General features: G+C 43.6%; 1 protein-coding gene across 1 annotated transcript; it reads right to left on the bottom strand.

Annotated features, from left to right (window-relative positions):
- Positions 1-241: 241 nt before the first annotated feature.
- On the bottom strand, positions 242-24,258 carry zgc:110329 (tetraspanin). Its single transcript, XM_036980053.1, has 8 exons — positions 23,891-24,258; positions 9,640-9,825; positions 9,206-9,280; positions 8,904-8,999; positions 5,939-6,055; positions 4,297-4,347; positions 3,461-3,577; positions 242-1,476 (listed from the first exon to the last, which is right to left on the bottom strand). Exons 1-8 carry the CDS (start codon positions 23,975-23,977, stop codon positions 1,120-1,122), a joined length of 1,086 nt encoding a protein of 361 aa, XP_036835948.1. The 5' UTR covers positions 23,978-24,258; the 3' UTR covers positions 242-1,119.
- Between the last annotated feature and the right edge of the window lie 2,423 nt (positions 24,259-26,681).

Here is a 26,681-nt window from a genome sequence, read left to right as displayed (position 1 = left end):
ACAAATGTCTACACTGTATTTCTGATAAATGTTATGTTATTTTAATGGACTTATATATATATATATATATATATATTTCAAAAACAAGGATATTTATAAATGACCCCAAACTTTTGAACAGTAGTGTAAATAAGGTATTTCTGTTTTTAATTTTTAATAAATGAGCAATCATTTCTAAAAACGGGTTTTCACTTTGTAATTATGGGGTATTGCGTGTAGATTGTTGAGGGATTATTTAAAAAAAAATCTAATTCTAATTTAGAACAAGGCTGTAGTTTAACAAAATTGTGGAAAAGGTCAAAGGGTCTGAATACTTCCCGAAGGCACTGTACAAACCGGTACAAATGGAAGCAAAGAGTTCATACAAAAAAGAAACAGGCTACACATCCTTCACAGACATTGCACTCGAAGCAAGATAAGATTGGCTACTCCCATTCCTCTGCTCTGACTAGAATGATAATCTCAAACAAAAAAAATGTCAAGTCGGTCTAGTAAATAAACATGATGTGAATTGTCTTCTGACTATTGGGCCATTTGAATACAGCCTGAGGTATGCTTTAGCACATGAGACACAGTTCAAAATAAAAGATTTATAAAATACCTGCAACAAATTTGAGGAAATGTCAAAATAAGACCGCAGCTCCATTTGAAAGCTCCATTTAGAAAAAGGTAAAAACAACTGTTAAATTAGTGTCTAAAAACCACTGCAGCATCTTGTTCTTTGAAAGACTAACAAATATTTAAAAAACAGGATAACAATTGCTCCAATAATGCCTTTCCAAAGTGCCCAACCTCTGGTTGGGTTCCAGGCCAACTGCATGCATTGCATCAACCAATGGATGTGTGCCACGTCATCAACTGCGCAGTCAGGCATCAGATTGCTATATCATATCATGTGGTTAGCTGATATGTTAAACACCTAACCAGGCATTGAGATCTGGAATGCGTATGCAACGTAGCCAGCTAGGAACGTGGCCATTATAACCTGTGATCATGTCAGTTAATGACCATTGATTGGTTTGACCACCAAATAGTGCAACAGGTCTAACCTGTCCTTCAACAAACACAGAGACCAAAACAAGACCAAAAAATAAATTAAATAAAAAAATAATTCACAAATTAATATTCCCTTCTTTTCTGCTTCCACCCAATGTCTACCTCGTCCAGTCTAAGCCCAGATAGCTTGAGGTCTTGGAGGGATTGGGCCAGGGGCCTATGGACCTGGACGGGCAGGGGTCGCTGGACTCGGATGGGGATGGGCTTTAGGTCAGGGTCAGACAAGATGGGGTCTAGAGCTGGCAGGGGGAGGTAGCCTCCGTCTCTGGGCAGACACAGGCAGCAGCCAGCACCAGCCAGGTCCAGCTCGCTGTACTCAAAGCCAGCTCTCTTGAGGATCTTGAAGTCCACCATGTCCATGGACTCATTCATCTCCACCAGCAGGTTCCAGAACATACAGCTCAGCACGATGCCCATTAGCTGGAGAGACACACAGCAGAGAGACCCATTACATTTACTCTGACACTGGGACTAGTACACACAGCTCAGCAGGCTGGAGAGAGAGGCAGGGAACACAGCAGAGATGTAAGTAGCCTTGCAGGAGCCCATCTCCTGATTCTGTAGCGTGAGTCAGCTTGATGTACAAGTTCACCTCCTGGACAGGTCGCCATTGCAGGGCCTTACCGCTAATCTGTCTCCATAATGCTGTGCCAAGCAGAGACGCATTGGGTCCCATTTTTACAGTCTTTGATATCACTCGGCTGGGGATCGAACTCTGACACCCTTATTCCCTATATAGTTTTGACCAGGGCCCATAGAGACTGGTACCCACAGCCAGGGGAAAATATTCCAGCTGGATATTCAAAGACCACCGCATAGAAACCAGTTTAGACCATGTAACTATGTATTTAAATATAATGCACTGTCATGTTCCTGTTTAATGTGCTTGCATGTACCTGACATCATAAAAGTTGCAGAGGCATACACACATCCAACTTTTCAATCAAGTAATATCTTACTTTGGTCCCAAGGTGGTTAATGCCTGGGCAAGCCAACTTGAGTGTGCAGCTGTCCACTCCCCCAGTGCTTTGAAATTAACTAGTTCCCAACTGAGCTTGCCTGATAAGAACCCTCAGTTTCCTTTTCAGTCCGTCTGCTACTGGACTGGACTGTCTGGATTGCACCTCCATCCCCAAAGAATAGGCACATTTTATAATAGTGCAGCTGCTGCAGAATCCGTATGTGGTGTAATTACACATCTCCAAGGGGGCTCGCATAGAAGTCTGGCTGCAAAATTGACACAGCACAGGAGAGCGAGGATAAAAGTAAAAAGAGGCTGATAGGGTGGGGGGAGACAGAAGAAGTGAGAGGCAGACAGACGAACGCTCTAAACTAGAACTAAAAACTAAGTGAATGGATAATAGTAAACAACAAACTCGGATTTATTCAAATGGAGTTTATAACACAATACAAATCATCCAGCCCCTTGTTGGTTATGAAAGCGTTAAATGTTACAGAGACACTATCATGCAGTGTAAACTGGCTAAGCTACAGTACATGTAGGCTAGACCATGTTGCCAACAGAGAAGGGAGAGGGTTGCCTAGCTAAGCCCAAATTTACAGCTCTTTGAGGGGAGTGCTTTCTACAGACACCATTCACATGACATTGTTCGTGTTCCAAATGGCACCCTATTCCCTATTTATATTTTTTTTAGCATGTATTTTACCTTTATTTAACTAGGCAAGTCAGTTAAGAACAAATTATTATTTTCAATGATGGCCTAGGAACAGTGCCAAGCAGAGACGCATTGGGTCCCATTTTTACAGTCTTTGATATCACTCAGCTGGGGATCGAGCTCTGACACCCTTATTCCCTATATAGTTTTGACCAGGGCCCATAGAGACTGGTACCCACAGCCAGGGGAAAATATTCCAGCTGGATATTCAAAGACCACCGCATAGAAACCAGTTTAGACCATGTAACTATGTATTTAAATATAATGCACTGTCATGTTCCTGTTTAATGTGCTTGCATGTACCTGACACCATAAAAGTTGCAGAGCATACACATATCCAACTTTTCAATTAAGTAATATATGCCTTGTTCAGGGGCAGAACGACAGATTTTTACCTTGCCAGCTCGGGGATTCGATCTTGCAACCTCTCGGTTACTAGTCCAACGCTCTAACCACTAGGCTACCTGACGCCCCCCTATAGGGCCCTGCTCAAAAGTAGTGCACTATATTGGGGATAGTATGCCATTTGGAACACAGCAATGGTTTAGTTCTGTGTGTGAGGCAGACACAATATAATGAAGTGGTGAGCAGACCGACAAAAACTGGTTAGGAGGCAATCAAAATGCAAATGTGCTAGGAGAAACCTCCCGGGCATGGAAAGACTGAGTGAATAAATACACACGCACGCTCTCACCTGGTGCAAGCGCGTGTGTGAGTCTGTGACTGACCTGTGGCAGACCTAAGGCACAGCAGAGCCCAATAGTTGCTCCCAAGTTGTCGCCCATCCACAGGTTGACAGCATGGATACAGCCTCGCACATGAATCACCTCATCTAGGACCTCGAGCTGACAGAGAAAGCAAGCAAACAGGCAGAATGAAGGAGAGAGGGAGGAGAAGACAGAGGAAGAGAGAGAGACTAAATGAAATGCATTTGACTGAGTGTAATTCAGTTTGTATGCATGGCGTTAAGGCAAAAACAAGACAGTCATTTCACAACGATGAGTCACTACAATGCTAACATGAACGATAGAAAAACAGCAGAAAAATATATGCTACTACGACAATCTAATAGTGTGCCTTTAAAAAAATAACTGTTCAACTACTCCCAAAAAACAACTGTGATTTTCCAATATACGGTACCAAAGACAATATGGCTCAAGGACAGAAAACAGAAACAGCTGAATCAATATCACAACACCACCAGCCACTACCAGCAGGCACAATACAGTGATACCCAAATTACCTTATTTGCCGCATACTGCAGCTAGAGAGAAGAACCATTTTGGGGCCATAAAAATTAAATTCTCCTGTTGCCATCTTCGGATGCGTCCCAAATGGCACCCGATATAGTGCACTACCTATGCGGGCCCTGGTCAAAAGTAGTGCACTTTATAGGGAATATGGTGCCATTTGAAATAAAGCTTCGGTCTCTGTGCAGAATGACAAGCTCCACAGGCTAAAGAAGGCCAACAAACAAGCAGCACACTGAGGGGAAATGGAGGGGGGGGGTTAAAGATTTCACAGCCTATTAGAACTGGGATATAACCACTTATCTTCCCCTTACCTGCTGGCTGAGAGTCTTGTAACCACAAAGAGTGTTGACAACCTCTCCCACCTGGGAAAACGAGACAGGGAGAGAGTATGATTATGAAGATGAGTCATGTGCAAATAACTAACAATTATTTGTTTTGTTTTTTGAAGTCAAGTAAGTATGCTGGTTGTTAAAAAGTACATTTATGCACGTCGGACACCGACAGACACATGTTGTGGAGCACATAGCAGAGAGCTGGAGATTCCTTAATCAGTTTATAACTGTGGTGCTTTGGAGTTACCCTGTGTGGGTACAGACCAGAGGAAGAGGCAAAGAAGAAGAGAGAAGAAAGACAAACAGACGAGAGAGAGAAGAAAGACAAACAGACGAGAGAGAGCGAGAGAGAGCGCGAGAGAGAGAGAGAGAAAAAGATGAAGTGATAAAGGAACAAGAGAGAGATAGCGAGAGGGTGAGTTAGACAGGGAGAGAGAAAATGAATCATGAGTTCAGTAAATGGATTTAATTATCTCCCACTCCCTCAACTGACGCCAAGGTCTCGGGGTCTCTTCCTGTGCCTGAGTGACTCCACACATTTCACTGTAACCAATTCAACCAGCGTTAATTGCCTAGTAATGCAGCATGAGGCCGGGAATGAGAGGCAGGTGGAGAGGGGCTGTACTGAGAGCAGAACATGGATCCCTCCAGTCACTCACTCAACTCATGACTAGAGGGCTGTATGGCTTTGTCTCTCAATTTCACTCTCACAATATCTGACCTGTGCACGTAAAACACCAAAGATGAACAGTAGCGCTGGTTAGCTTACTCATCGAAGCACAAGGAAAGGTCTCCCTGATGGGTTTGTGATTCCATGTGGTAGAATGACATTCACCCCCCCCCCCCCCCCCCCCCCCCCATTTCACCTGTGTGTGAAGATCAGCTTTACAAATAACATTGTCTTAGTATCTGATTAAATGGGAAGAGAGTAGAGTATTGCTTTGGGGTTTAGAGACTTCTTCAGTTTCCAAGAACTGATCTTTGTTTAAAATAAATGAGGACCCCTTATTGCTACAGGCCACTGATGCTTCTCACTACCTCTGCAAGGCTCAGTGTGCTCAGTGGGTCTGTGTGTGGGTCTGGAGGAGCACTAAATGAGATCCACAGAGACATGTGAGCGGCTGATAGGGAGGGCAGGTATAATATTGGCTAAGGTTTATGTGGGCTACCGAGTGGCGCAGCGGTCTAAGGCACTGCATCTCAGTGCTTGAAGCGTCACTACAGACACACTGGTTTGAATCCAGGCTATATCACAACCGGCCGTGATTGGGAGTCCCATAGGGCGGCGCACAATTGGCCCAGCGTCATCCGGGTTTGGCCAGTGTTGGCCGTCATTGTAAATAACCATTTGTTCTTAACTGACTTGCCTGGTTAAATAAAATAAAAATAATAATAATCAAATGTATTGACCAGGCTCCTCTCAGTGTGTTATCAGTTCCTACCTGACACACACACACACACACACACACACACACACACACACACACACACACACACACACACACACACACACACACACACCACTGTCTAGATAACAGGTGACAGGCAGAGGAGCTGGAGAATGGTGCCAGCGGATGTTTAAAAAAATTACTGTGTGTGTGTGGACGACGACAGCATTCACCTTGTGGCGGACACAACATGTATAAGGAACGCCACAGGCCAGCGGCCCGGTGCCATTGCAGAAATGGTATTGATTGACACCCCAGTCCTTGTACTCGTCCCCACCACAACAAGAGAACTGGAGAGGAAAAGAAACAGAAAAAGAGAGATACAGAGAGAGAACGAGGTGAGAGAGAGGGAGAGAAACAGCACCAAACACAGGCAGCAGGTATCTTAATGAAGTCAGGGGGGGGGGGGAAACAACCCCAGTGAGTGACTGCTTCCCTGCTCAGGTCAGAACCTCCCTGTCACCTTGGACTGGAGCCCTGAGGACATTCTCTACTCTGCCTCAGTACCAAATGGCACCCTATTCCCTCTATGGTGCACTACTTTAGACCAGAGCCTAACAGGGTATTTTATAGATTATAGACAGTTGAAGTCGTAAGTTAACTCACATAACACACGTGCGCACACACACACACATACAGTTGAAGTCGGAAGTTTACATACACCTAGGTCAAATACATTTAAACTACATTTTTCACAATTCCTTGACATTTAATCCTAGTAAAAATTCCCTGTCAGTTAGGATCACCACTTTATTTTATGAATGTGAAATTTCAGAATACTAGAAGAGAAAATTATTTATTTGAGCTTTTATTTCTTTCATCACATTCCCAGTGGGTCAGATGTTTACATACACTCAATTGGTATTTAATAGCATTGTCTTTAAATTGTTTAACTTGGGTCAAACATTTCAGGCAGCCTTCCACAAGCTTCCCACAATAAGTTGGGTGAATTTTGGCCCATTCCTCCTGGCAGAGCTGGAGTAGCCGAGTCAGGTTTGTCGGCCTCCTTGCTCGCACATGCTTTTTCAGTTCTGCCCATACATTTTCTATAGGATTGAGGTCAGGGCTTTGTGATGGTCACTCCAATACCTTGACTTTGTTGTCCTTAAGCCATTTTGCCACAACTTTGGAAGTATGCTTGGGGTCATTGTCCATTTGGAAGACCCATTTGCGACCAAACTTTAACTTCCTCACTGATGTCTTGAGAAGTTGCTTCAATATATCCATATAATTTCCCCACCTCATGATGCCATCTATTTTGTGAAGTGCACCAGTCCCTCCGGCAGCAAAGCACCCCACAACATGATGCTGCCACCCCATGCTTCACGGTTGGGATGGTGTTCTTCGGCTTGCAAGCCTCCCCTTTCTTATCAGACCAGAGGACATTTCCAAAAAGTACGATCTTTGTCCGCATGTGCAGTTGCAAACCGTAGTCTGGCTTTTTTATGGCGGTTTTGGAGCAGTGGCTTCTTCCTTGCTGAGTGGCATTTCAGGTTATGTCGATATAGGACTTGTTTTACTGTGGATATAGATAATTTTGTACCTGTTTCCTCCAGCATCTTCACAAGGTACTTTATCATGGTTCTGAGATTGATTGGCTACTTTTCGCACCAAAGTACGTTCATCTCTAGGAGACAGAATGCATCTCCTTCCTGAGCGGTATGACGGCTGCGTGGTCCCATGGTGTTTATACTTGCGTACTATTGTTTGTACAGAAGAACGTGGTACCTTCAGGCATTTGGAAATTGCTCCCAAGGATGAACCAGACTTGTGGAGGGCTACAATATTTTTTCTGAGGTCTCGGCCAATTTATTTTGCTTGACATCATGTGAAAATCAAAGAGGCACGGAGTTTGAAGGTATGTCTTGAAATACATCCACAGGAACACAATTGACTCAAATTATGTAAATTAGCCTATCAGAAGCTTCTAAAGCCATGACACAATTTTCTGGAATTTTCCAAGCTGTTTAAAGGCACAGTCAACATAGTGTATGTAAACTTCTGACCCACTGGAATTGTTATAGAGTGAATTATAAGTGAAATAATTGTTGGAAAAATGACTTGTGTCATGCACAAAGTAGATGTCCTAACTGACTTGCCAAAACCATATAGTTTGTTAACAAGAAATTTGTGGAGTGGTTTAAAAACTAGTTTTAATGACTCCAACCTAAGTGTATGTAAACATCGGACTTCAACTGCAGATAATAGCCATTTGGAAAGCACCCAATTTTTTATCCTTTCAACCCAAAGCAGGGCTGGCTTCATCCATTGACTTTAATCTCACAACCCATTTCCCCCAGCAAATCGATATCGAGATTGCCAGATAGGGAGCAAGGGCCCCAGGTAAACCGGGACTTTTGACACTCAAATAAAGACTACACTTTAAACTCGTGCAGGCTGTAGGAAATCAGATGGATAACCTAGCATGTTGATATCAGCGTAGAGAGAAAAGTAGAGAAACGACAGCAGGTCAACGCTTTTGGTATCTTTTGGTATTATAGTGGCAGCAGCAGCTTGTTATTGTTTTGGTTCTCTTTGTGGGGCTCAAAAGCTTTATACTCCACTGCTGATTGAGATAGAGGCACTCTAGTAGGTGTGCAAATGACAACAGCCGTTTCCCAAATGACACCCTATTCCCTATATAGAGCACTACTTTTGACCGGGAATCATATGGCTCTGTCGAAAGTAGCAGACTGTGTAGAGAATAGTGTGCGCCATTTGTTACACAGGTGGAAATTAGAGCTTTGAGAGGTGGGAACAATGGTTGGCCAATGAAAGGATTGAATGCCTACAGCAGTGAGGCTTATTAGTTGCCTAGTTAAATGTCTAGTTGCCTAGTTAAATAAATAAATAAATATATATGTGTGGTCTGGTTAATTAATTAACCAGGATGAATGGCAGAGATAAAATTCCAAAATTAGCCAACCTCTCAAAAGGCTAGTGTGTGTGTAGTGGGGGAGGATTTAATAATGATATATAAATGGGTTCAGTCTGTTGTTTTTTCAATCAATCATACTCTATCCATCTCAGTGTATCCTACATTCAACACACACACACACACACCCAGACCTACACACACACACCCAGACCTATATCCTGTCTGTTGCTTCCGTTAATGTAAAGCGAGTCCTCCCTTACCTTCTGTTGCACAAAGTCCAAGATGTTTTTGAAGTCCAGATCATCGTAATAGTGTTTAATTCCCTCTCGTATGCTGCTTTGGAACAAGGCTGATGTCTACAGGGAGAACGAGAGAGGAGGAAGAGTAAAGAGAAAGGGGTGGGGATGATGAGCGATGGAAGTCATCATCCATCACATTGAATGCTGCTGTGATGTGATATTTTCGTGGCTGGAGGCTATGCCAGAGGGGACACTGCTGTACCATGTGAACATGATACACATGAACATGCATGTGTGTAGGTGCCAGAAATTAGAGAACTGACCTTCTTCTCAAAGATGAGTGCAACGATGAGAGCCACAACTTGCAGGAACAGTAGGACACACAGAACACACAAGAACTGGTGGAGAGGAGAGAAAAAGAGATGTTAATTTCCCTTGTTTATTTCCCTTTAGGTTATTGTATATTCCATTTTCTTTGGCAATGTAAACATATGTTTCCCATGTCAATAAAGCCCTTTGAAGGGGGGGGAGTTACCTACTCTTCTCCATGACCTCCCTCTCTCATCTATCCCAATCCCTTTAATCTCACCATGTGCTTCCGCCTACATACCTTTCCCCTCCCTCCTTTCCTCCCGCTCTCATCTGCCTCTCCATTCCTCCTCCCGCTCCCATCTCTAACCATGTGTAGCAGGATCTCCTTTCTCCTCCCTCCCTTTCTCCCTCTCCTCCCCATCGCTCCATCCCTCCCCGCTCTCACCATGTGTAGCAGGGTCTTGTTGTCCCTGAGGGAGCCCACCATGCCCACCAGGGAGACGGTGAACATCACCAGGCCCAGCAGGATGAGCACCACAGCGGGGGCCAGGAACACCCCCTCCAGGGTACGGTTATTCTGGCGCTCCACCTCCGCGTACACCCCCACACACAGCACACACAGGCCCAGGAGCTGTAGGAGGGGAGAGGGGGTAGGGGAGGCAGGGAGAGAGTGGAGGGGCAGGGCAAGAGGGGAAGGAAGAGAGAGGGTGGGTGGGGGTAGAAGCGGCGAGACCAGTGAGATGGGAGTCGTTAGAGAAGAGGGGTAAGGCAGGGAGAAAGGAGAAAGACAGAGAGAGATAGGGAGGAGAGAGGGCAGTGGAGGAGAGAAAGGAGATGGGAGAGAGGGAGAGCGGGTTGGGGTGAGAAGGTCAGAACGCTGCAGAGTGCCATCTTTATGAATTAGCATCACTGCAAATAACAGGATTTTATGACAGCAGCGTGCATAGAGAGCATAGCCTAACCAAGCGAGGAACATTAAATGCTTTTGCCATTAGTGCTGAGCGATTAACCAAAATGTCTTCATTTTCATTTTTTAAACAAATGTTTGACCAACGTCAGTTCAATTATTTGAATTCCATGTAGTTGTTTTTTTTCCCTGTGAGCTGGATGCGCAGTTTCTGTAGAGATAAATCCTATCACGCCCGAACTGTGCGATGTAGTAGCGAGTCTCCAACAGGCTAATATTCTAAATAGTTTATAATCCATCGTGCGTCTGTCTACTTGTCCGTTCTGTGTGGAGCAGACACGACACAAAAATAAGAGAGAACGCACGATCGAGAGGGATGGACAGCTGTTTCTTCGCGAGGCATCCCTACCTGAAAATACATAATCAAAGTGATTGATAGTTGGTATTCAGCAGTCATAAAAGTATGCCTTATTTACTTGGAAGAACTACAAAAATGCTGATTTTGTCAGACAGCATAGCAGAGAGATGAGGACTTGGAATTAAATAATAATGTCCTCAAATAAAACACATTTTATTAAAGTAATGTGAATAAATCATGGTTAATAAGTGATAAGCAGTAATGGGTAGTCACTGCCTTCATGGGACTTTTATTCATTGTTTTATTCTGTTGTTACATAATTAAACCCACATAATGCATAGAGCATTTCATGTAAAAAATAAAACCAACCACAAAAAGCACTAATTGCTCAGCACCAACTGTTATGTTCAAAGCTACCGTGGATTGGATTATAAATATAGCCAATTTCAAATTACAAGGACATCTTTAAAAGAGCATCAATGAGCCCCAAATGGTACCCTATTCCCAATAGTGCACTACTTTTGACCAGAGCCTAAAGACCCTAGTGCTCCTACGCACACCCTGCTGCCCAAAATAAAGTTAGCAAATAGGGAACAGAAGATGACGGAGACAGGAGAGGACAGAAAATGGTGGGCCTAGCTCCTGTCTTGCTGCGACATCACCCTCGTTAGTATAAAACAACCCACTTGACTAGCTCCTAGAGTGCCATTTGGGAGCTTTCAAAACCTGGGCAGGGTGGGCTGCTTGTTCACTTAGGTAACATCCCAAATGGCACCCTATTCCCTTTATAGTGAATTAAAAGGAACTATAAAAACGCAACATAGGGAATAGGGTGCCATTCGGAACACAAGCTTTGACTCAATGATAGTTCATTCTTTCTGCAACGCTCGCAAAAAAAGAAAAGAAAAACAACCAACAATTGCCACCACCTAGGCCTACCTATTGATTCTCAATTACAGAGAAAGGCACTCTGCACTAAGAGAGCAAGCCTCTTCGCTCTTTACCTACTTTAGTCCATTCACTACGGACAGCCACCACCACCCCGCCCAACATCGGAAAATGTATTAAAGGCTCTTTTTTTCAAAGTTATGGGCCTAATTCAAGTCTCTTACAGCAGAGTTCCTTTCTTATTTATTCTGTCTCCCACTGTCGTGTAGCCGAAGTGGACTGAAAAGTAGGCTACACACTGAGACCGAGAGACAAATATCCTAAAATGACCAAACCTCAGACGGATAAGAAGCTATGCAAATAGGGTACACACTCTTAAAGGATTAGTTGCCTGACTCTCTCCTTCCCCCCCCAAAAAAACCTACACACACACACACACACACACTTATGCACGCACGTCATACGGATTCCCGCAAAACTGTGTGTGAAATTACATTAAACAGATTGAAGAGACAAGGGGAAGAAACAGCATTAATTAACTACGAGAGCCCCTGCATGGCTGGCTGTGGGCCAGGGACGCTCTGGGAGGAACACAAGCCAAGGCACTAAATCTCAACACGGAAGAGTGGGAGCTGAAAGGAAGGTGAGAGGAAGAAAGGAGAAGTAAGAAAGACTGGAAAGAAGGAGATAAAATAAAAATCCACGCAAATGAAGTCACTGATGGTGCTTTTTCCCATTGAGACTTACCCCCATACCAGTGGGCCGCCAGTGTTTTATGTTAAAGTAGGTCTAGTGTTATTGTGTTTCCGTCAGGAGTGTGACACTAAAGACTTGTGGTGAGCAGAACCAACAACCTCCACGTCATTCAAGACTTTTGGTTTGTGAGAAGGTGTTCAAGTTAGCCATTGTTATGTAAATGCCAGCTGAAAAGTAACATGGGCTGTGCCTTGCCTTGGCTCCTTATCACCTGAATTCGAAGGTAATGTTCGAATGAAGCCTACTATGTTTAAAAAAATAACTTGAATAAGTAAAAAAATGTAAGTTTCTATTTATATTGGAGGGGTTATAGATTTTATATTCATCTTTGATATGCTAACGTTACTAGCTAGCACTGTTAGCTGGCTAGCTGTGTTACGGTCTTGCAATTTGCAGAGCAAGAATGTCACTTGTCAGCCACAATGAAAGGTAAGGCAAGGATGTAATATAATTTGAAAAGTTTATGTACATATTATGTCAATTGCAATCTCGTCGGGCTGCCACTCCTTAAATGTTGGCCAATGAGAATAGTCTCCACAATCGAGTAGGTCCATGGCCAAGTGAGACATGGGTGCCGGCCTGCATAGATGGAAACAGAAAAGTCTGAGCCTTTTGGGTAAAACACCGGGGTAAATCCTCAGTGGAAATGCGGTATTATAGTTTGAGAGTGAGAGAGAGAGAGAAAAGATTGTGCAAATTGAACATGAAAACGAATGCAATTTCCTTTGAGGTTAGAAGGAGAGTCATGGAGTGAGTCATGGAGTGAGAGAGGGTGAGAAAGCAGAGAGAGAGAGAAAGCAGAGAGAGAGAGAGAGAGAGAGAGAGAGAGAGAGAGAGAGAGAGAGAGAGAGAGAAAGCAGAGAGAAAGCAGAGAGAGAGAGAGAGAGAGAGATTCATTATACCCACTGATTGATTCCAGGAAGACGAGTATTCACAAAAAATGGTGGTGGAAAGAGAGAGTGATGGAAGGGGCATGGTTACATTTAACTGATAGAGTATTTTACTCATCCATTTACTTTATCAAAATTGGCTGACTCATCCATTAGCCTAGGATAGGGTTTGCAATTCAAATATGACAACAACAAACAAAAAGTGTCAGAGAGCACTAGCCTATACTAGACATTCTAGTCTCAACACTTTCCAGGCAGCGCACCAACACCTAGGTTAATAACTACATAAGAACACACACAAAAAAAAAATGGAATTATTCAATGGCACTCAAAGGTTGTCTACGGTGAGTCAGATATTGGCGATTTTCCCATAGGCACACATATAAATGTATAAAGACGTCACCATATGCCTAAACACTGAGTCACTACTCACTACCCAAGAAAACCACTTGAAAGTCATGGCCAAAGTCACTCATCCATATCTCATACAATCTTCCCCCAGTTCCCTTCATCCTCTCTTTCAGCTGCATGCAGGGGGAAACGACTGTTAGCAGAAAACATGACCCCCCTTCTATTATAGTGAATGGAAAAATGGCAATCTTCATGGTCAATTTGAGTAAATAAATACAAAATTCAAAGACAATCGTGGTACCAGTAAGTTCTTCTAATTACACCAGATGTATGTCCTTGAACCAATTGTTTAAAAAAAATGGCACAAAGAAGAAGTTATGAGGATAATTGAGTTGCTAATTCAGCCTGCAGTTTCCCGGTGGCCTTCAACTTGAGTTCAAATCAAATGTTATTAGTCACATGCGCCGAATAGAACGGGTGTAGGTAGACCTTACAGTGAAATGCTTACTTACGAGCACCTAACCAACAATGCAGTTCCAAAGAAATATGGATAAGAAGAAGAGATAAAAGTAGCAAGCAATTAAAGAGCAGCAGTAAAATTACAATAGCAAGACTACAGTGCCTTGCGAAAGTATTCGGCCCCCTTGAACTTTGCGACCTTTTGCCACATTTCAGGCTTCAAACATAAAGATATAAAACTGTATTTTTTGTGAAGAATCAACAACAAGTGGGACACAATCATGAAGTGGAACGACATTTATTGGATATTTCAAACTTTTTTAACAAATCAAAAACGGAAAAATTGGGCGTGCAAAATTATTCAGCCCCTTTACTTTCAGTGCAGCAAACTCTCTCCAGAAGTTCAGTGAGGATCTCTGAATGATCCAATGTTGACCTAAATGACTAATGATGATAAATACAATCCACCTGTGTGTAATCAAGTCTCCGTATAAATGCACCTGCACTGTGATAGTCTCAGAGGTCCGTTAAAAACGCAGAGAGCATCATGAAGAACAAGGAACACACCAGGCAGGTCCGAGATACTGTTGTGAAGAAGTTTAAAGCCGGATTTGGATACAAAAAGATTTCCCAAGCTTTAAACATCCCAAGGAGCACTGTGCAAGCGATAATATTGAAATGGAAGGAGTATCAGACCACTGCAAATCTACCAAGACCTGGCCGTCCCTCTAAACTTTCAGCTCATACAAGGAGAAGACTGATCAGAGATGCAGCCAAGAGGCCCATGATCACTCTGGATGAACTGCAGAGATCTACAGCTGAGGTGGGAGACTCTGTCCATAGGACAACAATCAGTCGTATATTGCACAAATCTGGCCTTTATGGAAGAGTGGCAAGAAGAAAGCCATTTCTTAAAGATATCCATAAAAAGTGTCGTTTAAAGTTTGCCACAAGCCACCTGGGAGACACACCAAACATGTGGAAGAAGGTGCTCTGGTCAGATGAAACCAAAATTGAACTTTTTGGCAACAATGCAAAACGTTATGTTTGGCGTAAAAGCAACACAGCTCATCACCCTGAACACACCATCCCCACTGTCAAACATGGTGGTGGCAGCATCATGGTTTGGGCCTGCTTTTCTTCAGCAGGGACAGGGGAGATGGTTAAAATTGATGGGAAGATGGATGGAGCCAAATACAGGACCATTCTGGAAGAAAACCTGATGAGTCTGCAAAAGACCTGAGACTGGGACGGAGATTTGTCTTCCAACAAGACAATGATCCAAAACATAAAGCAAAATCTACAATGGAATGGTTCAAAAATAAACATATCCAGGTGTTAGAATGGCCAAGTCAAAGTCCAGACCTGAATCCAATCGAGAATCTGTGGAAAGAACTGAAAACTGCTGTTCACAAACGCTCTCCATTCAACCTCACTGAGCTCGAGCTGTTTTGCAAGGAGGAATGGGAAAAAAATTCAGTCTCTCGATGTGCAAAACTGATAGAGACATACCCCAAGCGACGTACAGCTGTAATCGCAGCAAAAGGTGGCGCTACAAAGTATTAACTTAAGGGGGCTGAATAATTTTGCACGCCCAATTTTTCAGTTTTTGATTTGTTGAAAAAGTTTGAAATATCCAATAAATGTCGTTCCACTTCATGATTGTGTCCCACTTGTTGTTGATTCTTCACAAAAAAATACAGTTTTATATCTTTATGTTTGAAGCCTGAAATGTGGCAAAAGGTCGCAAAGTTCAAGGGGGCCGAATACTTTCGCAAGGCACTGTATATACAGGGGGGATACCGATACAGAATCAATGTACGGGGGCACCGGTTAGTTGAGGTAGTATGTACATGTAGGAAGAGATATTAAAGTGACTATGCATAGATGACAACAGAGAGTAGCAGTGGGGGGGGGGGGGGGGGGACTAGATGTTCAGGAGTCTTATGGCTTGGAGGCAGAAGCTGTTTAGAAGCCTCTTGGACCTAGACTTGGAGCTCCGGTATCGCTTGCCGTGCGGTAGCAGAGAGAATAGTCTATGACTAGGGGGGCTGGAGTCTGACCATTTTTAGGGCCTTCCACTGACACCACCTGGTATAGAGTTCCTGGATGGCAGGAAGCTTGGCCCCAGTGATGTCTTGGCCCGTTCGCACCACCCTCTGTAGTGCCTTGCAGTCGGAGGCCGAGCCGTTGCCATACCAAGCAGTGATGCAACCAGTCAGGATGCTCTTGACGGTGCAGCTGTAGCACCTGGATCTGAGGACCCATGCCAAATCTTTTCAGTCTCCTGAGGGAGAAAAGGTTTTGTCATGCCCTCTTCACGACTGTCTTGGTGTGCATGGACCATGATAGTTTGTTGTTGATGTGGACACCGAGGAACTTGAAGCTCTCAACCTGCTCCACTGCAGCTCCGTCGATGAGAATGGGGGTGTGCTCGGTCCTCTTTTTCCTGTAGTCTACAATCATCTCCTTTGTCTTGATCACGTTGAGGGAAGAGGTTGTTGTCCTAGCACCTCACGGCCAGGTCTCTGACCTCCTTCCTATAGGCTGTCTCGTCGCTGTTCAGGCTACGTCGCTGATCACTGTTGTGTCATCGGCAAATTGAATGATGGTGTTGGAGTCGTGCAGTCATGAGTGAACAGGGAGTACAGGAGGGGACTGAGCACGCACCACTGAGGGGCCCCTGTGTTGAGGATCAGCGTGGCGGATGTGTTGTTACCCATCCTTACTACCTGGGGACGGCCCGTCAGGAAGTCCAGGATCCAGTTGCAGAGGGAGGTGTTTAGTCCCAGCGTCCTTAGCTTATTGATGAGCTTTGAGGGCACTATGGTGTTGAACGCTGGGCTGTCTGTTGGGGCAGTATGCAAATTGGAGTGGGTCTAGGGTTTCTAGGATAATGGTGTTGATGTGAGCCATGACCAGCCTTTCAAAGCACTTCATGGCTACAGACGTGAGTGCTACGGGTCGGTAGCCATTTAGGCAGGTTACCTTGGTGTTCTTGGGCACCGGCACTATGGTGATCTGCTTAAAACATGTTGGCATTACAGACTCGGACAGGGGGAGGTTGAAAATGTCAGTGAAGACACTTGCCTCTCGGTGAGAGGGCGCAGCACTGATCTAGCCTTCAATGTCACTTCCTGGAGTAGCTTAAACTGGGCATGTTATGTCTCTATCTTAACCAACTTCATTTGGCTTCAATGCGCTATTGAGTCTTCACATAGGAATGAACAGTGTCACGTGATCGATGGCTTTGTCCATTCATATATACAGTTACTGGCTGCATCACTCCTCTCTGCCTGGTGGTGAGATGACCGTAGAGACTGTTATAGTTAATATTGCATCACCTGCAGAGACCGAGCAGAGTGTACAGTTGATCCCTCTCAGGACCACTGCTCTCACTCAAGGCCTCGGTCTCAAGAGACTCAAAATAAATCTCAACACACCAGTTGCTTCCGAAATGGCACCTTATTCCTGATATAGTGCAGTACTTTTGACCAGGGCCCATACTGAACACAGCCATATGGACCCTTGTCAAAAGTAGCCGTAAAGTAAATGTAAGAAGTAGAGTAAGGCTTTTCTGGCTGAATAGATAGATGCAGTTCAATGCATGATTAATATAATTCACCAATATACAGTACGTCTTGGTAGTCCAACAAATATTGCTATCAGGTTGCAAATCACAGCCAACCTGGTACATTGTTTACTTCCTCAAGCTATTCGGGATGCACTATTTCAACTGGCATGCTCTGATCCAGTAGAAACATCATAAAATAGGCCTACCTGATTACCTCTTATCAGTGCTTGACTTTGATTGAAATAGGTTCCAGTACTCATTGTGAGTGCTGGTACTGTTTATATTTAGGTGCAGGAGCTCCACAATACTTTTGATCTAATATTCCATAAGAGGAACAGGAGCTCAAGCAGTAGAAAATGTGAGGTGCTGGTAGTCAGCTTCGGTGGGCTCCTGCCCAAGTGAAGTACTGCTTATTATCCCTTGCGCAAATAGCCTACAGCTGCGTCTGTCCCGAGCTCACTGGCGTGGGAAACTTAGGGTCCAGAATACTTTATACAATGTCTCAAGCTTGCTAGCGCATGCTTTTGGCCAGGCCCAATTTAATACAATGTTTCAAGTTCATTGCAGACAGGCCAGGTGTAGCCAATGTGATTTATAGGGCTATAGCGTTGCGGGTCGAGAGATTCAAGTTCCTTGGTGTCCACCTCACCAACGAACTATCATAATCTTAACACACCAAGACAGTCGTGACGCCAAACCTTTTTGCCCTCAGGAGACTGAAAAGAAGCGCTACAGAGGGTAGTACGTACGGCCCGGTACATCACTGGGGCCATGCTTCCTGCCATCCAGGACCTACAGTTGAAGTCGGAAATTTACATACACCTTAGCCAAATATATTTAAATTTAGTTTTTCACAATTCATGACGTTTAATCCTAGTAAAATTTCCCTGTCTTAGGATCACCACTTTATTTTAAGAAAGTGAAATGTCAAAATAATAGTCGAGAGAATGATTCATTTCAGTTTTTATTTCTTTCATCACATTCCCAGTGGGTCAGAAGTTTACATACACTCAATTAGTATTTGGTAGCGTTGTCTTTAAATTGTTTAACTTGGGTCAAATGTTTCAAGTAGCCTTCCACAAGCTTCCCACAGTAAGTTGGGTGAATTTTGTCTCTTTCCTCCTGACAGAGCTGGTGTAACTGAGTCAGGTTTGAAGGCCTCCTTGCTCGCACATGCTTTTTCAGTTCTGCCCACACATTTTCTATAGGATGGAGGCCAGGGCTTTGTGATGGCCACTCCAATACCTCAACTTTGTTGTCCTTAAGCCATTTTGCCACAACTTTGGAAGTATGCTTGGGGTCATTGTCCATTTGGAAGACCCATTTGTGACCAAGCTTTAACTTCCTGACTGATGTCTTGAGATGTTGCTTCAATATATCCACATAATTTCCCATCCTCAATATGCCATGTATTTTGTGAAGTGCACCAGTCCCTCCGGCAGCAAAGCACCCCCGCAACATGATCCTGCCACCCCCGTGCTTCACAGCCAGCTGGTTTCTTCACGCATCGCGCTGACAGAAACAAGCATCTTTCTGGTAAGAAGAAGGGCGGAGGTGTATGCCTTATGATTAACGAGACGTGGTGTGATCATAACAACATACAGGAACTCAAATCCTTCTGTTCACCTGAATCCTCACAATCAAATGTCGACCGCATTATCTACCAAGAGAATTCTCTTCGATTATAATCACAGCCGCCTATATTCCCCCCCAAGCAGACACATTGATGGCCCTGAACGAATTTCATTTGACTCTATGTAAACTGGAAACCACATATCCTGAGGCTGCATTCATTGTAGCAGGGGATTTTAACAAGGCTAATCTGAAAACAAGACTCACTAAATTCTATCAGCATATCGATTGTGCAACCAGGGCTGGTAAAACCCTGGATCATTGTTATTCTAACTTCCGCGATGCATATAAGGCCCTCCCCCGCCCTACATTCGGAAAAGCAGACCACAACTCCATTTTGTTGCTTCAAGCCTATAGACAGAAACTAAAACAAGGAAGCTCCTGCGCTCAGGTCTGTTCAATGCTGGTCCGACCAATCGGATTCCACGCTTCAAGATTGCTTCGATCATGTGGACTGGGATATGTTCCGCATTGCGTCAAACAACAACATTGACGAATACGCTGATTCAATGAGCGAGTTAATTAGCAAATGCATCGGCGATGTCGTACCCACAGCAACTATTAAATCATTCCCAAACCAGAAACTGTGGATTGATGGCAGCATTTGTGTGAAATTGAAAGCGCGAACCACTGCTTTTAATCATGGCAAGGTGACCGGAAACATGACCGAATACAAACAGTGTAGCTATTCCCTTCGCAAGGCAATCAAACAAGCTAAGCGTCAGTATAGAGACAAAGTAGAGTCGCAATTCAACAGCTCAGACACAAGAGGTATGTGGCAGGGTCTACAGTCAATCACGGATTACAAAAAGAAAATCAGCCCCGTCGCGGACCAGGATGTCTTGTTCCCAGACAGACTAAACAACTTCTTTGCTTGCTTTGAGGACAATACAGTGCCACTGACACAGTCCGCTACCAAAACCTGCGGACTCTCCTTCACTGCAGCCGACGTGAGTAAAATATTTAAAAGTGTTAACTCTCGCAAGGCTGCAGGCCCAGACGGCATCCCCAGCCACGTCCACATTGGGTCTCGACTAGAGGTCAACCGATTATGATTTTTCAACGCCGATACCGATTATTGGAGGACCAAAAAAGCCGATACCGATTAAATCGGCCAATTTTTTTATTTGTAATAATGACAATTACAACAATACTGAATTAACAGTTAATATAAAACATCAATCAAATCAATTTAGCCTCTAATAAATAATTAAACATGTTCAATTTGGTTTAAATAATGCAAAAACAAACTGTTGGAGAAGAAAGTAATATGTGCCATGTAAAAATGTGTGCCATGTAAAAAAGCTAACGTTTAAGTTCCTTGCTCAGAACATGAGAACATATGAGAGTTGGTGGTTCCTTTTAACATGAGACTTCAATATGCCAAGGTAAGGGGTTTTAGGTTGTAGTTAATATAGTATTTATAGGACTATTTCTCTCTATACCATTTGTATTTCTAACACCTTTGACTATTGGATGTTCTTATAGGCACTATAGTATTGCCAGTGTAACAGTATAGCTTCCGTCCCCCTCCTCACCCCTGCCTGGGCTCGAACCAGGAACACATCGACAACAGCCACACTCGAAGCATCGTTACCCATCACTCCACAAATGCCGCAGCCCTTGCAGCGCAAGGGGAATAACTACTCCAAATCTAAAAGCGAAACAGTAATATTTCAACTGGACAAAAACGTTGTCAATATACAAAGTAAACAAGAAAGGCACTCTCTCGGGATTGCGCATGAAAAAGCTCTGCGACACGTCAGGGTCCACTCATTCAGACTGGTCTCCATTTATCAGAATACAAGCCTGAGACAATTTCTAAAGACTGTTGACATCTAGTGGAAGGCATAGGAACTGCAATTTGAGTCCTAAATCAATGGATACTGTAATGGCATTGAATAGAAAACTACAAAACCAACAACAACAAAAAACGACTTCCTGAATGGATTTTTCTCAGGTTTTCCCCTGCCAAATCAGTTCTGTTATACTCAGACACTATTTTAACAGTTTTGGAAACATTAGAGTGTTTTCTATCCAAATCTATATATGCATATCATATCTCCTGGGCCCGAGTAGCAGGCCGTTTAATTATCCAAAATTCCGAATGCTGCCCCTACCCTAGAGAAGTTAAATCATCCCCCAGCGTTGCATCGATTATATGCAACGCAGGACACGCTAGATAAACTAGTAATATCATCAACCATGTGTAGTTAACTAGTGATTATGATTGATTGATTGATTGTTTTTTATAAGATAAGTTTAATGCTAGCTAGCAACTTACCTTGGCTTCTACTGCATTCACGTAACAGGCAGGTGGTTAGAGCGTTGGACTAGTTAACCGTAGGGTTGCAAGATTGAATCCCAGAGCTGACAAGGTGAAAATCTGTCATTCTGCACCTGAACAAGGCAGTTAACCCACCGTTCCTAGGCCGTCATTGAAAATAAGAATGTGTTCTTAACTGACTTGCCTAAATAAAAGGTGTCAAAAAATAAAAATACATTTTAATTAAAAATTAAATAAATAAAATCCAAAAATACCAATTTCCGATTGATATGAAAACTTGAAATCGGCCATTCCGATGAATCGGTCGACCTCTAGTCTCGACCCCGCCCTGTGCAACTGGGTCCCAGACTTCCTGACGGGCCGCCCCCAGGTGGTGAGGGAAGGTAACAACATCTCCACCCCGTTGACACTGGGGCCCCACAAGGTTGCGTTCTGAGCCCTCTCCTGTACTCTCTGTTCACCCACGACTACGTGGCCATGCACGTCTCCAACTTAATCATCAAGTTTGCAGACGACACTACAGTGGTAGGCTTGATTACCAACAACGGCGAGACGGGCTACAGGGAGGAGGTGAGGGCCCTCGGAGTGTGGTGTCAGGAAAATAACCTCACACTCAACGTCAACAAAACAGATGATCGTGGACTTCAGGAAACAGCAGAGGGAGCGCCCCCCTATCCACATCGAAGAGACAGTAGTGAAGAGGGTAGTAAGTTTTAAGTTCCTCGGCGTACACATCACTCGGCGTACACAAACTGAATTGGCCCACCCACACAGACAGCGTGGTGAAGAAGGAGCAGCAGCGCTTCTTCAACCTCAGGAGGCTGAAGAAATTCGGATTGTCACCCAAAACCCTGACAAACTTTTACAGATACACAATCGAGAGCATCCTGTCGGGCTGTACCACCGCCTGGTACGGCAACTGCTCCGCCCACAACCGTAAGGCTCTACAGAGGGTGGTGAGACTGAAAAACAGCTTCTATCTCAAGGCCATCAGACTGCTAAACAGCAATCACTAACTCAGAGAGTCTGCTGCCTACATTGAGTACCAATCACTGGCCACTTTAATAAATGGATCACTAGTCACTTTAAACAATGCCATTTTAAATAATGACACTTTAATAATGTTTACATATCTTACATTATTAATATCATATGTATGTAGTGTATTTTATACCATCTACTGCACTTTGCCTATGTCGCTTGGCCATCGCCCATCCATATATGTACATATTCTCATTCACCCCTTTAGATTTGTGAGTATTAGGTAGTTGTTGGGGAATTGTTAGAATACTTGTTAGATATTAATGCACTGTCAGAACTAGAAGCACAAGCATTCCGATACACTCGCATTAACATCTGCTAACCATGCGTATGTGACCAATACAATTTGATTTGATGTAAGAGGACTCCCATGGTATTTACATATTTATAGAAATCCATTCTGGTGTATTCTGTGGCTCATGGCAAATCTTTCTAATGATCTAAAGTCTTGATGTTGCTACTGCCTGTAAACACACAGTCCAGATTAAAGTAATTGATGGCAAGCCCATGTGGCAATTGGCTTATTTGCATATAAGCCTATTGTAGCTCTGATTGGCTATGGTTCACCGGCCAGTAGATATTTTAATTAGGTTTTATTCGCTGCAGTGTCTATTAAATTTTCCAAACGCACAGACACTTTCCCACTCTATAGTGCTATAGCATTATCACAAATGCCTGAGTCATTCCCAAACATTCTATGAATGTATGAAAATGACCATATCTATATTCTTGCTTGTCAGAAAAAAGAAAAAAAACGCCACAATCCTCCTGTGGGTGTATATGAACAGATTTGAAGAATGTTGACAAAATGCTGTCAGTTCCACTTTAAAGCCAACATGACACATAAGTGTATGTGTGTCATGTATGCTAGCATGTTATTGATTTTAAGTGAATTAGACCTGTGTAACCCACTCCTGCCCTGAAAAGCTGTAATAACACTGTAGTAAATGTCCCACATGTCTCATAACACCAAGAAGAGGCATTAACACAAGGCTGCATTAAATGGTAATTTGACTATAACACTGATTAGACTCATTAGGCTTAATCAAATGTAGAGTAATAGGTAGGCTTAGGCCTGTAGCTAGTTACTCTTTCCAAATATTGCAATATGAAGGCCCTAGAATAGTCTGAAACAATCAAATGTGTTAATGGGCTACAGTTAGCATCCCATTTCCTGTCGGCAAAGAAAATCTCCCACTTCACTTTTAACTGTATCACAGTAGTCTCACGGCACGGCACGCCCTGCACTACAAAGCAGCAAAAGCAGTGTAGCCTAAATGAACGACAAGTGTGCACAGCAGTATTTTCATTATTTGTTATTCTTGCAAGCAATTTGACACCAGAGTTAGCTAGCTAGCCAACTTAGAAGATCCTGGCAGCTACTAGATAGCTGTTGCACTGGCTAGCTAGACAGCTGGCTAGTAACATATAACGTTAGCTGTGTAGTAAACAAAGGTGATGGTGGTTCTCTGACAGTCACACAAGCCAACATGTTTGTGGTCCAGTCCCCAACCTTGTCCCTGAAACCAACAAGCCAATATTAAAACACTTACCGAGAAGAGCATTGAGTAGATATTTAAGGTGAATTTGATGAAATAATAGAAACGGTTGCTTTTCCTCACTGCTTTGTACGAAGGCATGTTGCTTGGTAGCTGAAGAAGCAAGCTAGTTTCAAGCTAAGAACCCAATTTAGCTAACGTTAGCTATCTATGCTAGTAGACGCATACCAACACTGACCTAATTAGCTATTTCAGCTAGCCACAGTTAGCTAACTATATTATCCGATAGAATTTTCAAAACATCTCGATTTTACATAAGTACGTCAACGCCTTCGTTTAGCTTATTTACTTAGGTTAAATGTACCCTCACAAACAATAGCAACTTCCGGGCCACGTTCCATGCACGCTCTGTTTTGGCGACGTCATTTAAAGGGCCTGAGTAGTGAAATACGTTCAGCTATTTCATATGTATTTATCCAGTAAAACTCGATTACAGTATCATCATGTGCGATAGCTGAGACAGTAGACAAATGATCTGGCTCTCATTATCCAGACTAATGCTTGCTTTCCTTTACATCTTAAAGGAAATGGGTCACATCTCAGCCCACTGAAGAGTCTGTGTCACTACCCTACAAGTGTCACTGTTACTGGCATTAATCCCTGCTATTGCTCCTTGTTGCATCAGTTGTTGGTTGGTATATTTTTGGCACACGTGATGTGGAAGCTGGATACTAGGCTATTACTAGGTCACTAATATTTGTTGTAACTTAAAGTGTAGAAGCAATGATGTCTAATTGCTGCCTGCAATTTGGGGCATTCCAGCATGTGGGCATTCCTGCATCTGCAGGAACCCCTCTTTATACTTATATTGGTCAATTTTTAAGATAGGACAGGCGGGAGGCGGAGACTCATCAGTACAGTAGGCGGCATTAATGCACTAGCTAGTACAGGGTGTTGCTAACTATTTAGCTAGCTAGTACACAGTGTCGCTCTAACCTCCCATCTGCTGTGCTAGCGGGACACAGCAGGCGGGAGGCGGGGGTGAAATCTTGTGCTAGCTAACTAGCAAGCTCGCACATGGTGTCGCTAACTAGCAAGCTAGCCCACATGCAGAAACGCCCCAAATTGTAGGCTGCAGTTGCACACTATTGGAAGCCGCAGGTAGAATGAACACATCTAACGAGCCTGTTGGAATATCTTGTGCCCTAATACCAGAGCACAACCATTCAGCACCATGGACAGCGCCCCGGACCTGATTCAGCACCACAGCTGCTAGAAAAGGACAGCGCCCACTTTTTCCTGGACTTTAGATTTGTGATAAGGTGCAACGTACCTACCTACCTGTATGTAGTGGTGTAGTGGGGGCTATACGCAGGTGAAAAAAAGCGCCACCAACTGGTGGTGGACTCTGATAGAGGTGCCAGTTTAGATTATAGGTGCAACTGTCCCAGCGTCCCGGTAAGAAGATGGAAATGACCAGTAAGACACAGGTGTACAGAACACACGTTTATGGACACACTCAAGACAGGCACACACACAGTGAACAGGAAGGATAATAGACTAGTGGAAGAAAGGTCCAACTGATGAGTTGGTGTGAAGCCAGGGGTTTACATAGGCTGTGCTCAACCTGGGCTCCAAAATGCAACTGAAGAGTTCAGAGATTGTGTTGGGGGTTCCCCTGCCCCCTGGCTAGGCCAATGATTGTCTGACCATGACACAGGTCAGGAAAGCATTGCCCCTAGCAACAGAGGGCCGAAGGTGTGAAACTGGGGGATGGTAGGTTCTGCTGGGTTGGAGAGTTTCTCTCTGTGCCTCTGTGTCCCAGGGTCATAGAGAGGGTTTGAGAGAGATTTTTAACAGCAGGTATATGCTGTACACAGCCTAGTTTCAGCGGAATATCAGGCAGCAAGAGGGCCCAGCTCTCAACTGGCTGTCTCATGGAGAAACTCATCGGTAGCCAGTAGGGTAGATAAGAAAGACGTTTCAACTTATGATATCTACCAGTAATTGCTAACTAAGGCAACAATGGGTATGCAAACCAGACATTGAAAAAGTTTGGTCCGAAGTCTTGGTTGAATCTTTGTAATGTGCAATTCAGTCATCATGTGCTGGTTGAATGAAAATGTTAAAGACTTTTCCACAAAACCTTCCCAATTTAATGTTGACTGCAAAGTAGGTCTACCTGGCAGAATGATATCATCATGATTTGTATCAATCGGAAAGGCAATTGTTTTTCCATCACATGTATACTGTACTCTACCAACACACAGGGGCAGACTGCCCGAAAGGTCAATTGTTTTGCCTGGCGGACTTGTCTAACTTAGTGTTTTCTTTAGCAAAATTATAATTATCTGGATAATTATGGGGGCCTCAAGGGGAAGAAAATAAGCTGGTGTGGGTGCCTCCATGACAAAAATGGGCCGGTGTGTTATGAATTACATTAGGGATGTTGGGTTTCAGTCTGCCCCTGACTGTAGGCATACATTGTACATTAACACTACTATGGTCTCTTGCTACATGCACAATTGAAGATTTTATAGATTTTTGCCAAAACTAGAGTTTACCCTCTTCTCCAGGCACCACTACACCACTGGCAGTGGATATATGCAGGTAAACACCATATACTCACTTTTTTGTGGGCATTGCGTATACTCACTTCTTAATCCCAATGATGTGTATCGAAGTAGTGTAGTGGAGGTATACAACGTATCAATTAATAAGGCTGATGGAAAGATCAGAATGTTTCACTTAAGATGTTGATAAGCTATTATTTCTTCACATTTTAAGTGCATCAGTGTGCACATGGTGGTAGGCCTACGAGCTAATGTTCCAAAATGCAATTAGC

Source organism: Oncorhynchus mykiss, chromosome 6 (genome assembly GCF_013265735.2).
Source record: "Oncorhynchus mykiss isolate Arlee chromosome 6, USDA_OmykA_1.1, whole genome shotgun sequence".
NCBI classification, from domain to species: Eukaryota; Metazoa; Chordata; class Actinopteri; order Salmoniformes; family Salmonidae; genus Oncorhynchus; species Oncorhynchus mykiss.
The sequence above is the reverse complement of the archived record's forward strand: the minus strand, read 5'-3'. Positions and strand labels throughout refer to the sequence as shown.

Excerpts from the sequence above, each read along its gene's own strand:
- zgc:110329 (XM_036980053.1), bottom strand. The coding sequence starts at position 23,977 with ATGCCTTCGTACAAAGCAGTGAGGAAAAGCAACCGTTTCTATTATTTC. Across the intron at positions 9,281-9,639 it reads ACAAGACCCTGCTACACATG|TTCTTGTGTGTTCTGTGTGT; the intron begins GTGAGAGCGGGG and ends CCTCTCCACCAG. Across the intron at positions 1,477-3,460 it reads GTGCCTTAGGTCTGCCACAG|CTAATGGGCATCGTGCTGAG; the intron begins GTCAGTCACAGA and ends GTGTCTCTCCAG.